The following is a 16565-nucleotide window of genomic DNA, read 5'->3' as shown; positions in this document are numbered from 1 at the left end:
ACCTTTTGTGAGCATGCACACAAATCAACCACCCTATCATACGTATCTCAGTCTGGGAGTCATCTCAGAACTGAAATACCTCCAGATTTTCTTATTTTCTTTTAAAGATGGGCACGGATTTCTGTTTTCTTACGTCACTCCAAACTGCTCAGTGAGCAAGCACTTCCCAACACGCACAGTCTAAGTTTTCCAACGCAAATGCACCGGCCTAATCCTGGCAACATTTGTGACTGTAAAATTAGCACTATTTGTCATCTCACACATTTCTAAAGTCCCCAGCACCACGTTCAGCGGATGCTCCTATGCTTCTCTGTGCATCTGAACAGCAGCTGCATGTAATCTTGAAAAGATTCCTTCTTTTTTCCCCCTATCGCCCAATTCTCCCATTAAAACCAGCATACACCGCTCCGTTAATGCCACGCACGCTATCAGCGTGTTGCCAGCACGAGGCTGAGACTAAGGTCAGCTAGAAATCAAACGCCGCACGCTGCACGGGCAATGCACGGAGAGGAGCAGCGCGCGGCGCGGGAGCCCAGCTCCGAGCCCGTGTCGGCTCGGGGAAAACACAGAGGGACAATTTCCCCCCCCCCCGCAGCCTCCAGCTTAGCACTTTTATGCCTTTTCCCATCCCCACGAGATAGCTGCTCCCGATGGCAGCGTGGCGGGCTCCTGCCCCGAGGGCTTTCGGCAGCCCCCCGCGCTGCTCCTGCTCCTCCCGCCAGCGCTGGCCGTCCCGCCAAGGGCCAGGCTTGGGCTGCGTGCGTTCTCCGACGTTGGTAGAGATACGCTTTCCTGCCTGAGTGGGAAAATGGAAAGGCACGGGGCGGGCGGGGGGCTGAATGTCTTTCAAGCATTTTCTAAACCTGCAGGGCTTTCAAAAATGGAGGGGGGGGGGGGGGGGGAAGGAAAAGGCAAGGAAAAGAATGTAGAAATGCAACCAAAAATCCGGAGACTGCTTGGAAAATGCGTCCTTAAAAACAGCAAGAACTTTTCTGGACAGTGCTGGCAGCTCAGAGTTACTGCCCAGCCTCTTTGCCTGCTCCATTCCTTATCTGCATCTCTGCAAAACGTAAGGGCACGGGGCAAAGAGCAGCACTGCTCGCCCGTGCACGCGCCGCCGGGACCCCGACGGATAATCTGCGGCTGTAAGAGAACAAGGCGTGTTCACGGAGCCTGCTTGCCATAGAAATTGGAAGTAAATACTCTACAGGAGTGACATTTTTTTCTGCTTTTTGCTGGGAGACTGTATTAGGAACCTCCACATTTACAGCAGTATTTTTCTGGAGTTGAACCAGCTAAACCTGAAGATAGAGCTTTTTATTCATCACCGGGAGACATACTAAGGACTGAAGAAAAAAGTAAATCAGCATGTCGGTTCTACTTCACCCTCTCTTTATGAGGCACCCCCTTCATAACAGCTATCAGTATTGTATTTAAATCGTATATATTGACAAAATGTAATCTACCTCTGTAAGCATTGTGCCATTCAACAGTACTACTATTAAATTTATATACCACAGTTTAAATTACATCCATTTCATGAATGGTAAAATGCTAAAACTCAAGTGTCTAACTGCCAAAATACAGCCTTACTGGAATGAGTACAATTTACAAATACAATAATTACATTTTAAAACCATTAACAATGTTACATCTAGAAGTAAATACTGTAGGACTGGTCAAGACGGTGTTTTCCAAGGAAAAAATGCTGAAAGTTGTCGACACTTCCAACAGAAATGTCCCGAGTGCAGGAGTTAGTTCATTTTCCTTAAACTGTAATTAAAACCCGTTCCACGCACAGCAGTCCTTGGGTATTTTCCATATTATTTTCCATAGACTTGCATAAGCTTCCATCAGTTATCGGCCAAGTATTTACCTAGAAATGGGACCAGAAATCAACGGGGGACGGGGGAAATAAAAGTTCCCGGGGGACGGCTGCCCACCTCCCGCACCCACGGTCACGCTGCTGCGATGCACGAGCCGCACAGGGGAAAATGCTTGCCTTTCTCCGCAGCAATGGGGCAAAAGGAAAAATACTTGTATTTCTCTGCAGCAATGGGGCAAAAGCTCTTCCTGGCGACCCCCAGACCTTGCCTTTCATGAGGGGCCCACAAGCAGAAAAGAGCCCATGAAGTTCAAGGCTCTCGTAAGCGGCAGCAGGATTTATTTCATGCAAGGGAGCTTTTGCCCCTCTGCTGCCGGCCAGCCCTGTCACACCGTGCGGCCGCAGGACCTCTGGGCTCGAACGGTCAACAAACATACGGCGAGGGCAGCCCCAGGCGTGCCCGCACCGCCGGAGGGGACCACCGCGGGTGGATGAAAGGCAGGTCCTGCTCGACCCTCCTGATCTCCTTCTACGACACGGTGGCCCGCTTAGTGGATGAGGGGAAGGTTGTGGATGTTGTCTACCTGGACTTTAGTAAAGCCTTCGACACGGTTTCCCACCCATTCTCCTGGAGAAACTGGCTGCTCGTGGCTTGGACGGGCGTACGCTTCTCTGGGTAAAGAACTGGCTGGACGGCCGGGCCCAAAGAGTGGTGGGTGGAGTTTACTCCAGCTGGTGGCCGGTCACCAGCGGTGTTCCCCAGGGCTCAGTTTCGGGGCCAGTCCTGTTTAATGTCTTTATCAATGATCTGGACGAAGGGATCGAGTGCACCCTCAGTCAGTTTGCAGATGACACCAAGCTGGGCAGGAGCATTGATCTGCTGGAGGGCAGGAAGGCTCTGCAGAGGGACCCGGACAGGCTGGATCCATGGGCCAAGGCCAATTGTATGGGGTTCAACAAGGCTCAGTGCTGGGTCCTGCACTTGGGTCACAACAACCCCATGCAACGCTACAGGCTTGGGGAAGAGTGGCTGGAAAGCTGCCCGGCAGAAAAGGACCTGGGGGTGCTGGTCGACAGCTGCCTGAATATGAGCCAGCAGCGTGCCCAGGTGGCCAAGAAGGCCAATGGCATCCTGGCTTGTATCAGCAATAGTGTGGCCAGCAGGAGCAGGGCAGTGACCGTGCCCCTGCACTGGGCACTGGTGAGGCCGCACCTCGAATGCTGTGTTCAGTGTTGGGCCCCTCGCTCCCAGAGAGACATTGAGGGGCTGGAGCGTGTCCAGAGAAGGGCAACGGGGCTGGGGAAGGGTCTGGAGCACAAGGCTGATGGGGAGCGGCTGAGGGACCTGGGGTTGTTCAGCCTGGAGAAAAGGAGGCTGAGGGGAGACCTCATCGCTCTGTACAACTGCCTGAAAGGAGGGTGGAGAGAGGTGGGGTCGGTCTCTTCTCCCAGGTAACAAGTGATAGGACGAGAGGAAATGGCCTCAAGTTGCGCCAGGGGAGGTTTAGACTGGATATTAGGAAATTTTACTTCACCGAAAGGGTTGTCAAGCACTGGAACAGGCTGCCCAGGGAAGGGGTTGAGTCCCCATCCCTGGAGGTATCTAAAGGACGTTTGGGTGAGGTGCTTAGGGACATGGTGTAGTGGTGGGCTTGGTAGTGTTAGGTTTACGGTTGGACTCGATGATCTTAAAGGTCTTTTCCAACCTATACGATTCTGTGATTCTGTGATTCTGTCTTTTCCAACCTAAACGATTCCATGATTCTACCAGGGACACTGCCATCCCAAGAAGAGCCGCCGGCGAGGCACCTACCTGCCGCAAACCTCTTCTTGATGAGGGAGAAGCGGTAGCCGGCTCCGACGAGCTCGATGTCGCAGCTGGACAGCGTGCTCCCCTCGCTGGTGAACTGCACGGCCAGGGGGGCCGGGGTGCTCGGCCCCTCCGAGAGCTGGAATCGGGCCAGTAGAGACCCCACACCTGCAATTTAAAAGTCCCGCACGAGACCCTTACAAGCCCGGAGAGGCACGCCGCGCGTCCCAGGGCCAGATTTGCCAGCCAAGGCAATGAGATGCCCAAAGTGCCGCAAGCGAAGCCCGCTCCCACGGTGGCACCTGAGCCAGCAGCATCCCCGGGGCAGGGGGGGGGGGGGGGGGCAGAGGCAAACCCCCTCATCCTCCCAGCAGATTTTTACTTTCCAGACACCCCAGCGACACGAAGCAGCGGAGCTGCGCGGGTGACAGGCGGAGAAGTGGCCCATGGGAGGCTGCGGTCCCCCCCCCGATGGGGGGGCAACGCGGGGCAAATGCAGAGAGGGTCAACGGAGCAAAGGACTTGGCAAACAACCCCATCCAAACCCAGTGCGTTAAAACCTTCCCGTGATGCCAAAGCACTTGGCAAAACAGTGCCGGTGGCACGTATCCCCGCTTTTCAAAGCTCTTTGCTCCTAGGTTTATATAGCATCCTTCCCTGGCACGCGCCAGCAGGGATCCGCGTGTCTGGCCTTGTGTGCAGGCACGATAAATGGGTCGGTGTCTGATTTAAGTATTCAGAGTTAATAATGTGCACATTTGCAGGATTACCTCCGTTTTCTGACTTCTGAGAGATATCAGGGATCTTCCACAATATCCTTTGCTGTTCGGCATTCCTGAAAACACATGAAGAAGAGCATTTCTGTAGGAAACAAGAAATCACGAAGGAGTCATTTCAATTTTGCTAAAGGCTACGTGGGCTGGGGGAGCAGCTCCGGTGCCGCTCTCCAGAGCCGTAATTCTGGGAGCTTGGCTTTGGGTTTGACCCGAGCAGGAAAATGCCGCCCTTGCATTGCGGGCGAGCGCTGGGCGAGAGGCAGCGGGGCCGTGCCGCGCCCTGCTTCCCTGCTGCAAACGTGCATGCCTGTGCCTATGGCAGCGACGGCCGTGCATCCTCTGAGCCCAGGATAAACGTAGCCGAAACACGAAATAAGGGTTGCTATTCTGCTGCCTGCGCGCACGCGTTCAGCTCTGACCGCTTGCTTGTGGGAATGGCAAGGAAAAAAAAAAAAAATCAGAGCGGGGTTACGTGCTTCTTCCTGCAAGAGGAGGACAGGTTTGGGTCCCCAGCGTGCCCCCAGCTCCCGCCCGCAGACACCTCCCGAGAGCGATCCCGCTCCGGCAGGCAGCGGGCAGGACGGCAGTTTTAGGCAGGGACGTGGCAGAGATCGCAAAGGAGCTCTTTGATTCCTACCAGACAGCGGGGGGAAGCACAGCTTGAAGTTTGGTTACTCCTCCGTCGACGGGGACGAGGAACTGGACGTTGTTTAGAGCTACCGGTGTGGTCATTGCCTCTGTATTGTATTTGTAGTCAATGCGGAGGTCAGTGCTTGCAGGGTCACACCGCCAGCTCACTGCAAGGTTTAATGGAGTAGACTGAATACCCTGGGCAGATACCTTCCAAAATGACAGAAAAAACATTTAGTTTCCATAGGGGTGAAGGGAGAAATCCCATTTTACAGACGCGGTAATTGCATTAGGTTTCAGAGGAGACGATACCTTGTATTCTCATAGAAAGTTTGTACTGGGCTCAAAATCAGGCCACTTAGTGACATACAGAAGGGACTAGCGGGATAGCATGCCCCACTCACGTTATCTCCACTCTGCACTAGGGAAGTACCGTCTTTTATGTCTATAAGTCAAGCACGCATTTTTGGCACGGTTTTCTCTTACGAAAAAACCCCTACCTGGTATTTGAGCATATCCACATTGTAATAGGTGGCTTGCGGTTTCTGTTCCGATACCTTCTTTAGGTGAGTCATCAGATTTGGCATGTTGACCCAGAACTCCTTCGTGTTGGCGTCGCTCTGCGTGTTGTCACTGCACAGAGGGAGAATTAACCCTTCGCGTAAGCTGCCTCGGCAGAAGAAAGCTTTTCTACAAAGCACGCGGGACGGGACAGCAGCGCCGGCCGCCAGCTGGGACCGCGTTTAATCCCACGTTTCGAGAAATATTGCCTCATCTCTGGCTTGTCCTCAGATACCTCCAGGGAGGCGCAGCAGATGCAAGCTGTAGGTCATCTCATTTCGCTAAACGGGAGGTCTAACGAGCAGAGCGAGGCCCAAAACGAGCAAACCCCGTCAAAGCACTCGCTCCTCTCTGCTGATGCTCTTCCGCTTGGCAAAGGGGCTGCTCTAAGGGAGTACTCCGGCAAATATTTAAGGGCTTGAGAGTTTCTTTCCCAAAATCAGGGCAGGCTTCCAAGGAAGATGCTTCTGGCCGCGTGTTTTTGCAAAGCACCCTACTTTCCTGGAAACCCGCCTGCCTTTGGGATGCTAGCGAGGCGGGGGCTTACCAGCAGAGGAGCTGGGGGTTTGGCAGGACGTGCTCCAGCCTGTTGTAGTTCAGCACGCGGAAGGTGAGCACCGCCGGAGCGGGGTTGTTGGCAAAGTGTCGGGTGATGCCCGCTGGAAACGACAGCACCATCTCCCCCGTGATCTTCACGATACACCTGCAGCGCCGAACGCAGAGACCGAGAGGGGAGGAAACGGGGGGCTCAAAACGCAGCAGGAGGGGAGGGTTCGCGCCAGGGACGGTGCGGTGACAGCACCCCGCTTCTCACCCGCCGCGCCGGGGGAGCGAGCCTCTTGTGGTGCTAAACCAGAGCGAGCTGAAACCAGCAGCAAAGGCTGGCAGCCTGCTAGGGATGGGGAGCGACGCTCGTGGGGAGGCTCCGGGAGCATCCCGACCCTGGTCCCCCGCCCGGCGCAGTGCACCGGCGTCCCGGCACGCGCGTGCCGAGCCCAGAGCACCTCCTTTCCCGTCCCTCGAGCTGCTCGCCAAAGCCTCGACAGCACCCCAAGCCTGTCCCCACCCCAGAACCCGCCGTATCGACACCCAGACCCCGTCGGTCGGCACCTACTTGTTTGGGTCGGCCCCTTTGAAGTACGCGTTGACGGTTTCCGTGAAGGCGGCGGCGACGGGCAGGGTGTCCTGTGCCCCCATGGTGAGGGGGCTGGGTCCCCGCGACGAGCCTGCAACAAAGCAAAAACCTCCGCTTCTTACGTGCAGAGAGACAGGGCCGGGGCGAGGGTGTGCTCACCAAGAGCCCCAGCCTAGCTTTACGGGCAAACGTTAAGAAAAAGTCCCCCAGCCTTTGGATGAGGCTTTAAGAACATTTTAAAGTTATCCATTTCCCCCCCACCCCAAAAGCAAGCAAAGAAAAGAACGGAGGAGCCCCGGCCACGAGCAGCATGCGGGACAGCAGCCCCCCCGGCACGGCTCCGGAGGGGCTGCCACACGGCAGGCTTTGCATGACAGTTTTTGCAGTAGGATTCTGGGGAGGTTCCTTGTCCCTTGGCCGGAGAGCTCAGGCTGCCCGTGGAAAGCGGGATGTCAGCGGTCTCCCCCCGACGTCGCCCGAACTCCTGCCTGCGGGGACCCCAACCTCGGGGACCCCTGCGATCCCCGGCACGCTCCCCTCTCCTCCCCGGCGTGCCTGGCAAACCCCCCGCACAGCCGCTCACCCCGCAAAGCCCGCGGTACGCTACGGCAAATCTGCAAACCGTCGGAAATCGGGAACTACGGAGGAGAACGGGGGACTCTGGGTGCAAAAGCTAAAGCAAGCAACCCGCACTTTATTTAGATGATTAAAAAAAAAAGAGAAGAAGTTTGCTTCAGTCGTACTGTGTGTCCACGGACTCTAGCCAGGCTTTAAAATAATTCACGGTCACATTCAGGTCTCCCTTTGCTGGCCAGGAATGCCTGTCTCCGAAAAATATTTGAGGATGAAAACATCACTGCGAGCGTACGCCAGAAGCCCCGGGCGTGCTGGAAACCCTGCGTGGGGGGCAATGTCCCGCTCCCCGCGCCTGCCGCCAAGAGGAGAGCGAGCGGGGCCGTTGGCACGGCAAAGCTCTTGCCTCTGCCCCGGGGAAAGTGCCAAAAGATCAGCCTGGGGTTAGCGTCTGGTCGCCCACCCGACGTACAAGGCGCTGATCCCCCGGGCACCCGAAAAAGTCCTCGAGAGGTCACCACCCCTGCCCTGGCACCGCCAGTTCCGCCTTATCTGTTTTTCTGCGACGCACCATTTTGGAATCTTTTTTTTATATCGTAGTCCGTACGTCGGGTTAAGCACAAGGATTATTTTGCCCCAAACCGCCTAAAAAGGAATGGCAGAGGTGTCCGGAGGGGCGGCTTACCCGGGGAGCCCAACACCCCCTTACGCCATTACCCTTACAGGGCCTGAATTGGGCAGGTAAAACGGGCTATTAATTCGGCCCAGGGTTTCCTTTAGAGCATGCAAACCCCTGCCAGCTTCAGCTGAAGCCGTAGACGATTCAATGCCGGCCTGGGGAAGGGCAGCACCTCCGCAGGCAAGTGGGGCGAGGGAAAAGTAAAGCGGCTGAGCGAAATGCAGCGTGTTTCTGGTGAGCTCCTGCTTTTCTGCTTGGACTATCTTCAAAAATAATCCCCTCCCTTCTTTACCGTCTGCTTCCCACCGCTGCCCCGTTGCTTTTTGCCTCGCCGCGAAGCAATCTGCCGTGGGTTTTATGCGACGTACGCTAAGGTCCTGGCTCGCTGCTGCAAATTTCGTGCGAGTAAATAATAGGGTTTGGGCGCAGGAAATCAGGACTCGTAACGTCTCCTGGGGAGAGCGCTTCTGTCACTTAAATCACGCTTTGAGTTGTGATATGTTACTTGCGAAAAAAGGTAGCATTCGCAGATGAAGATTCCTCGCGCCTTACAAATGCATCCGTGCGGGCAGCGCGTTAATGTATAAAACCAAAGCTGCTCTCTCCCAGAGGCACAGATGAGCCTCTCCGGTGCTGGGATTTTCCCTTCAAACGTCTAATGTAACCTAAAAGGGTGTAAAAAATTCACGTAGCCACGCGTCTCCCTCTCGGTCACACGTCCTAAGAGACTCGGGGGAATGAGTGGGTTCCAGCCGCAGCCCGGAACAACGATGCTCGGTAAGCGCAGCGCGTCCCGCCGTCCCAGCGCACGGGGCGGGCAGCCTGAGCACCTCACCCGCACACGACAGACCCGTCGCCACGCACGCGTTAATTACCCTAATGACTCCCCCAAGCCTTCCGCTCCTGAGGACGCAGCCCCGAGCTACGCGTCGGGGACTCGGCACGCATCCCTTTAAGGAGCAGAGACTTCACGTCAGCGCCAGCCGCGCGCGGAGGCACGGGCAGCTCCCCAAAACCACCCGACGCGCAGGTTCTCGCAATACCTGGCCACGTGGGGCCGCGCGGGGCCGCGGGGCAGCCCCGCCAACGGCTAGGGTAACGTATTTTTAATCAATTCTTTCCGTAGACGCCGCTGCTGGGTTATCGGAGAGCGCGGAGAGCGCGTCCTCGCTCCCCGCACCCAGAGCGACGACCCCGCGGCGCGTCGGATCCAGCCGAAGGCGGTGGGATATTCTCATCGCATCCACCCAGAAATACAGACGAGGTTCAAAAACGTCAATGCAGGCTGGCTGCAAAGGGGTGAAAACTGGGGGTATCACCCAGCAGAGGAATATCAGGCTTGTCTGGGCAGGGAAGGCAAGAGGAAGGTCTTTAGCCGTCCAGCAGCAGCAAAGCCGGCGATACTTGGCGATATAATCATTATTCTTTGGGAGAGGAAAAAAAAACCCCACCTCCCAAACGGACACACTCCAACGGCAGGCGGGTTTAGCCTAGACCCTGCACCGCAGCGTCGAACGAGGGGTAGGCGTCTCTCATGCCGACGTGCCTTTTCCCTGGTTTTCAATCTCATTTCTTCCACCGTTTCTCTGGACGTGTATGAGATTTCTTCATTCTCCAGAACGAAAAATCGTACGTGCAAGAATAAACCGGCTCGTCTCGCGTATCTCTATTGCCAGGCTCAGCTGGCCTTTGAAAATCTGAGTCCGTCTGCACAGCAACAGCAACAAAACATCCTCCGCAGTTCTAACCTGACTTTGAATAAAAATCCTGGGGATGTAATTGGCCTTCAGGGTTCTCGGTTCCCTCCGCTCTTCCCTCAAGAACTCCTCCCTATTCTTCTCTTAATGGCTTCAGAGACTAAGCAACTTTTTTAATAAAAACTTCACTGTAAAAAGAAAAGTATAATCTATGATAAGCCCTAGAATTCTTTTCCAGAGACTTGAGAGACAAGTCTAGTTACTGTGGCACACCTCCTCCAATAATCTGGCTTTTCACTGACTGCTTCAGAAATCATTTTCAGAAACTTTTCATTTTGGCAAAATGACCTGATAATACTGGGGGGGGGGGGGGGGGGGGAAATCCACTTTATGGAGCTTTGGATCCAGCCCTAAGCAGCACACCAGGTTCATTTGCCTTACTTTTCCCTACACAAAGGTGGAAAATACAGACGTGGAGGAACGACAGCCGAGCACCGGTGATCCGGGCACGCGGCTCTGCCGCTGTAGCCGGGAGAGCCTCACCAGAGCTGCACCATGTCTTTTCACGCACAAACAAGCGACCCCACCTCCTGCAAATACGTGGATCTTCACAAAAGAAAAAAAACCCCCGAAACCCAGAAACAAAATCTCATTTCTCTTCTGGCATTTCACGCCCTGAGTTACGGATGCCAAACTCCTCTCACCTCCCTGCAGATGAGCGTTGAAGTTTAGCTTTTTTTTGGTTTTAAGTTGGACTCCAAGATTTAGGGATAGAGCAGGAAACAGGGCGTGTGGAAGCGGGATCGCTCCTTCCCGGGACGTGAGATGAGCCTGGAGCCAGTGCCACGCTCCTGCAGCCCTGCCGCCGTGCCGGCCGACAAACCCACCGCCCCGCTCTAGACCGTTCACGCTGCCAGAACGAAGTACGAGAGTTCCAATACACCGCTCAAAACCAGGAATATGCAAAACCACCAGAAAAACCCCCGAACGCTAGACGTGCTCACGCTGCCGGTGCTAGCCCGAGCGAGGGGGAGGAGGGCACGCAGAGCAGGGAGGTCGGCGGGGGTGCGCGGTGCCCGGGCGCGCGTCCCCAGGGGTAACGCTTGGAGGTGGCTGCTTGGCCCCGGCGATCGGCCGGCACGGCCCTCGCCGGCCCCTGCCCTGCCGTGCTCAGCTCTTCCCGAAGCTCCGGGCCGGCAGTTGGCACCCGGGAAAGGAAACCCAGGAAGGGTTTTTTTGCTCTTTGCTGGAGGGCACCCGGATCGCGGAAAGCGAGACCCACGGGCACCGTGCTGCGGCACGCCCCGTGCCAGCAGCGTCCCCCAGCCCCAGCCCCAGCCCCAGCCCCAGCCCCGCTCTGCCTGCAAGCACCGCACCAGCTTCCAGGCGCTTCCTGCAGGTTTTAAAGCACCTATTCCTGCCGCTAGCAAACCTCCCCGCTTGTCTTGTCTTTTAAAGAAAACTGTTGGCACGACCTCTGTGCCGAAGCCTCGGGGCTCTCGGAGCGGGGCTGGCCGCCCAGGCACCCGCGTCTCTGCCCTCTCCGAGACGCGCTGCTGCTCAGAGAAGCTGCCGTCCGCCCCAAAACGAGCTCTTCTCCGCCCGCATCCCCCCCCAACGCGCCTTCTCATCAACGAGGGACCCCGAAACCCACGACGCCTCCGACCAGCCACCCCGGCAGCACAAGCTGGTGGCATTTCGGCTGTGCCCGCTGGCAGTGCCGGCACGCTCCCGACCCCTCGCTGCAGCAAAATCCGATGGGAGGCGGGGAGGGGGCCCTGGCTTGGCGGAGAACCCGTCCCCCTTTGGTGTTTAATTAACCGCACTGTGCCATAGCCCGCTCAGGGTAACGAGCAGCTTGCGAGGGAGAGTAGAAAGAAGCCCTGGTTGACAGAGTCAAGTTCCTCGGCAGTGCAAGCGGTTTCGCTCTCTGGTTTTCACCGCAGTCTCGGTACGAGAATATTCTTTTGGGGTTTGGTTTGTTTGGTGGTTTTGTTTTGTTTTTGTTTTTTGTTTTTTTAATAAATAAACAGGGAAACAGATCACGGGGACAAATGGCACAAATCAAATCGAAATGATTCTGGTCGAACTTGCGATGTCATCTAAGGAGCCGTAGCATTTCGCACGGAAAGCCGGACTGGAGCCTTTGAAGGAAACCCCGGGAGTCAGAGAGCAAGAGCAAGGGGAGCAAGTCGTTACCGGGTATGCTGTGCACTACTTACCTTCGAAAGTCAAATAAAACTTTCCTCTGTCAAACCAAACGAGGGAAGGCTGTTCATTCTCTGTATGGCCAGGAGTTGAAGCGGGATGGGAAAGGTTAAGGAGAGGGAGAGAGAAGGACACAGTGTGAGTCACAGAGCAGGTCATTTATCTCGCTACAGGGAGGGGACGAGGCGCTGCAAGCCGTTCACGTGCAAGGAAAGGAGGGGGCTTTTAAACTCTGGTTTTGGCGTAGGAAACAGAAAGCAGAAAACAAAGCCGTGGAAGCCGGATGGAAGAGTATTTTTGCCCGCTTGGTAAGGATTTGGGGGGGGGGGGGGGGTGTTCTCATTTTTTGTCTAGAGCAGAAGAGGCTTCTCGGCTCATGCGCTCCGTTAGCATGTTCTAACCGCGCGGATTTTGGCAAACACGCCTTATCCTCTTCACCTCCAGCGACGTCTCTGCCGTGCTACAGCAGCAGCAGCAGCGAGCGTTTCCCCGGCGGGATGCTGCAACCGCATGCCGCGCCGGTGCGCAAAATAAGTGACAGTGAAACGTAGGGATTTTCCGTTGCATTTCAGGACAGAAAACTTGCAGATAAACAGACACACGCACACAGAGCAGGAGATGCCTAGCTGGAAGTTTCCCTTTCCCATGACAACCACCAGCTCCCTGCACTCACACCGCCTCAAAAGCCACGTTAGACACCAGATACTGTTGAAATAACTAGGGGCAGGGGGAAAAAAAACCCCAGCTTTTTGAGCCGTTAAATGAACCCTTTCACCTCGCCGTCCTTTTTGTCACTGAGAAACTGTCATGCAAGGTGCTGCGAGAGGTGGGTGCCGGGGCTCGGGCGCTCGGGGTGCCCGCAGCCACCCGCTCCGAAGCCAGATGTCTCGGAAGCGCCCTGCTAGTACCGTACCTGCAGGTTTGTCGATAAAAGCATCATCTTCTGATAACACAAGCGGAAGAAACGCAAAGGAAATGGGGGGGGGGGGGGGGGGGAAGAATGAAAAAACAAATCCCAAATGAAATCAAGCAGCGCACTGCATCAACGAAAAAAGACGGAGAAGGATTTTAACGGGAAAAATAACGGCAGGGTCGCTGACACAGAAATAACAGCGGCTTTCTTTGCAATAAATTATTCAGACTGCACATGCAACCACAACAAAAGCAAACCACAACAGCACGGAGGACAAATAAATGAAATAACTCTTCCACGTGCTCTTGGACAAACTCCGTCGGACTTTGCCACAGGAAACAAGAGACGGGGAGCGTGGTGGAGACGGACCCGGCGGCAAGCCAAGGGCTGGGGGCAGCCCCGGCCGGGTCGGGGTGTCCCAGCCCCGTGCCGGTCCCACGGGACCCCCAGCCGTCCCCGACCCGCTGCTGTGCACACAGACCTGCCCGTCCCTGCCCACGCAGCCCTGCTGCCGGCCCCTCCTCTGCCCTGCACGCCCTTCACCTTATCTTTTCCTCTTTCTGCACGACGTACCCAGGAATTAGAAGCGCTCTCTCCTCCGCTATGCTCTCCTCAGCAAGGTGAGCGCTGCACGGATGCTCGCCCGGCACCGGTGCCCACCTTCGCCCCAGCCTCCTTGGTGGGGACAACGGGGAGGCGCTTGGGCTTTCCCGGAGCGGCTGCCAAACCCCGTCTGCCCCCGCCTGCCGCCCGTCCGGCTTTTCCCGGGCCAAATCCTGGCAATGCGGCACCCGCCGCTTGGTTTGCATGGAGCTGGAACTGCAAAACCTGCGATCTGGGGGTGCTCCTGGGGCTGCCCCGTTCGGTGTCCCCCTGCCGAGGGGTGACCCGAGAGCCCCGATTTTGTCTCTCTTTCAAGGAAAGCCCCCGCGGGGGGGGGTGGGAGCCACTGGGGACAGTGGGCACAGCTTCTCTCCCCCCCGGCAGCCGCGTCGGCCTCTGCTGCTCAGGGTGGGTACGTTATTAAAAACATCGAGCAGCGATTTTTGTTCACAAAAACGTATGTATTCGAGAGAAAAAAAAGAAATTTTCAAACGAGAGCCTAAGGGACCCACCGCCTGCCCAGCCTACAGGACCAGCACGCAGCCCCCGTTTCATAGCCACTGCTCCCGGCCTCCTGGAGCCCCCGCAACCATCCCTGTGCTCAGCCTGGCTGCTCCTCTCCACCAAAATCATGTTTAGCACCGTGGTCCCAGGCGCCCCACGGCCACCGTGCCCGCAGGCACCGGCCGAGGCCACACCAGCCCCACCGACGCGGCTCGCTGCCAAAGCTGCAGGACAGGGGCACAGACAGGACCGACAGCCGACACACCAGGGATGCTCGGGGCTGGCCGGCCCCTTGCTTGAGATGCGTTTTTTTTTTTCCCAGCAGCAAGCTTTGACGGTGACCAACAGCCGGCGAACAGGTACAAGCACCTACGACACCTCGAGAGCGAAGCGAACAACAGGATGGAGACGCAGGTCGGAGACTCCAGCAAACCTACGGGGAGGGCTGGGGCGGGCACGCGCGGCCGCCGGCACCACGGGGACGGCACCCGCCGCACGGCTCAGGCCAGCCCATCGTCTTCCAGCCATCAAAGGTGGTGTTGGGGTGGCGATGCTGCCGCTCCCCGTGGCTCGTAAGGTGACAACCGGTGGGAAACGCTGCAGCCGGGACCGTGGCCGAGCCCATGCGAACACCAGCCAGCGTTGGTTTTTCGGAGGGTTGGGGTTTAGCTCCCTCCGCAGAGCCCATCTGCCAGCCTACGCCAGCCGTGGCCTGCGAAGCTCCTTCCCTGCCACGCGAACCAGGCGTGCTCATCGCAAAAAACACGGGAAGAAAAGCAAAAAGGAGGAGGGATGTTCCCGGTAGAAGATGGAGCTGCGGGGAGCGAGGGGCGGCGGGGCTGGCAGCCGGGTGGGATGGCAGCGATGGCAGAGGAGGGTGCACCGGCAGCGGGGACGGAGGGGACGGAGGGGACGGAGGGGACGGAGGGGACGGAGGGGACGGAGGAGGGAGGTGTGGGGGACCCAGCGCGTGGAGCCTGGGAGCTGCCAGCCAGACTTTATTTGCATTTCTTGTCTCAAGCCCCAGGGGGGCACCTGGGGAGGTTTGGCAAAACCCATGTTTTTCAGGACATTCCTCCAAAAGAAAAGCGCAGCGCTTTGTCCTGGTCTAGGACGTGTCAAGCCAACCGTTTGAAAGAGCTTTTTCCAAGACCCCGTTTCCCACTACCGCTTGAGGGGAAGCTAGAATTTAAGACGTTCGAAGAGATTTAATATTAGTTCTCTCCTGGATCCCAAGGTCTGGCTTCCAGCCCCTCTTCCCTCCAGGGTACAAGCATCCCCCGCAAAAAAAAGCTTATTTTGACCAAATATACAGACCATCAGCACATTTTATATTATCTTTCACTTGGTGATAACCTCTACCTTCACCAAACGTTCGTTTTTCCCAACATTTGAAGCTGCCACAAAGAAAGCTTCCCTAGCAGCATCACCTTCGCGATCCCTCACGTCCCCCTCAAATCCCTTTTTGCATTTAAAAACCTGATGCAAATTAAGGAACGTGAACCCGAAGAACAGTCTAGCAAATGAAAAGGTTTCAGGAATCTTTTAAGGACGTTCGGAGGTAGGAAAAGTGAAAGAACAGCAGTGCTGTATGTTTTTACCAACGGTGGGAGTGGTGGCTGCACTCAGGGAATTGGTGGAAGATATGGAAGAAGTACTTTCAGCACGGGCTAAAGGTGCTATCGGAGGAGGGCTGGATGAGTGAATAGGAGGGCTAAAAGGCCTGGACTGTAGAAAAACATAAAATAACAAAAGGTTAAAGAAAATATGCACAGCGACATTTGCATCAAACAAACAGAAGCTTTTGCCTGAAGCCATAACCCTGCGTACCCGCAGGCCAGCCGGCTCTGCTGGCACCCGGGGCAGCCCCGCCGGGTTCGTGCAAAACTGAGCAACTTCAGTTCTTTTAGTGCCAAGGGAGTTTTAGTCTGGACCTAGGACAACGGCAGACGATTCCCACCGCCTTGCGGGCCTGGGTGTTTGAAGTCCCCATCCGCACCGAGGACGGGAGCTCCAGCGGCCACGGGATGGGTTTAACGCACCCGGCGTCGGGAAGGCTGCGGTACCCGCCACGTGCCAGCTCGCTCGAGAGCCGCTCACTGGGTCCTTACGGATCCTTTAGGGATAATTTTATATCCGTGACATCAATCCAAAAATTCTCTACAACTTACCTGAAGCGGCTCGGGGTGACGGGGCACAACCCGGCAGCCCAGCCGGCGCGGTCCGGCAGTGGGGAGCCCCACCGCTGCTTGCCGGGCACCCCCCCCCCCAGCCAGACGCCCTTCCCGGGACGGCCAGACCCGCGCTGCTTTACCCCCAGGAGGCCGGGCACGGCCAGACCCTTCCCACGGGCACGGCCAGACCCTTCCCACGGGCACGGTCCCTTTTCACGCCCGTTTTCTGCCTTTACCGTAACTGCGAACCACCGCTCGCCCGTGGTTGGCACGGCCGGGCTGCGCCGGCAGGCAGAGCAGGAGGTGTTGGCAGCCGCTTTCCCCCGCGTAATTTGTCTCCGTGAACAAATTATAGAAAACTCCAAACAGCCCAGGCAGCCCTCGCTGGTTACTTGCTCTTAATGACTTGCTCCGCTCCGTTAATCCGTCTCACCGGACCGCAAACACAGACCCACCGCCCCCCGCGCGCGCCACGCT

At 56.6% G+C, this 16565-nt stretch overlaps 1 protein-coding gene across 1 annotated transcript in view; it reads right to left on the bottom strand.

Moving 5' to 3' along the window:
* Window positions 1–697: 697 nt before the first annotated feature.
* The window catches only part of SGIP1 (SH3GL interacting endocytic adaptor 1), a 59482-nt gene continuing 43614 nt past the window's right edge, over window positions 698–16565 (bottom strand). Inside the window, exons 16-23 of the mRNA XM_075508945.1 lie at window positions 15516–15642; window positions 6717–6828; window positions 6150–6305; window positions 5542–5674; window positions 5049–5251; window positions 4406–4470; window positions 3639–3803; window positions 698–1876 (exon numbers count right to left, since the gene is read on the bottom strand). Of these exons, the coding sequence (XP_075365060.1) occupies window positions 1854–1876; window positions 3639–3803; window positions 4406–4470; window positions 5049–5251; window positions 5542–5674; window positions 6150–6305; window positions 6717–6828; window positions 15516–15642 (984 nt within the window). The 3' untranslated portion in view covers window positions 698–1853. The remainder of the gene's footprint in view (window positions 1877–3638; window positions 3804–4405; window positions 4471–5048; window positions 5252–5541; window positions 5675–6149; window positions 6306–6716; window positions 6829–15515; window positions 15643–16565) is intronic.

The sequence above is a fragment of the Mycteria americana genome, chromosome 7 (assembly GCF_035582795.1).
Source record: "Mycteria americana isolate JAX WOST 10 ecotype Jacksonville Zoo and Gardens chromosome 7, USCA_MyAme_1.0, whole genome shotgun sequence".
NCBI lineage: Eukaryota > Metazoa > Chordata > Aves > Ciconiiformes > Ciconiidae > Mycteria > Mycteria americana.
The sequence above is the reverse complement of the archived record's forward strand: the minus strand, read 5'-3'. Positions and strand labels throughout refer to the sequence as shown.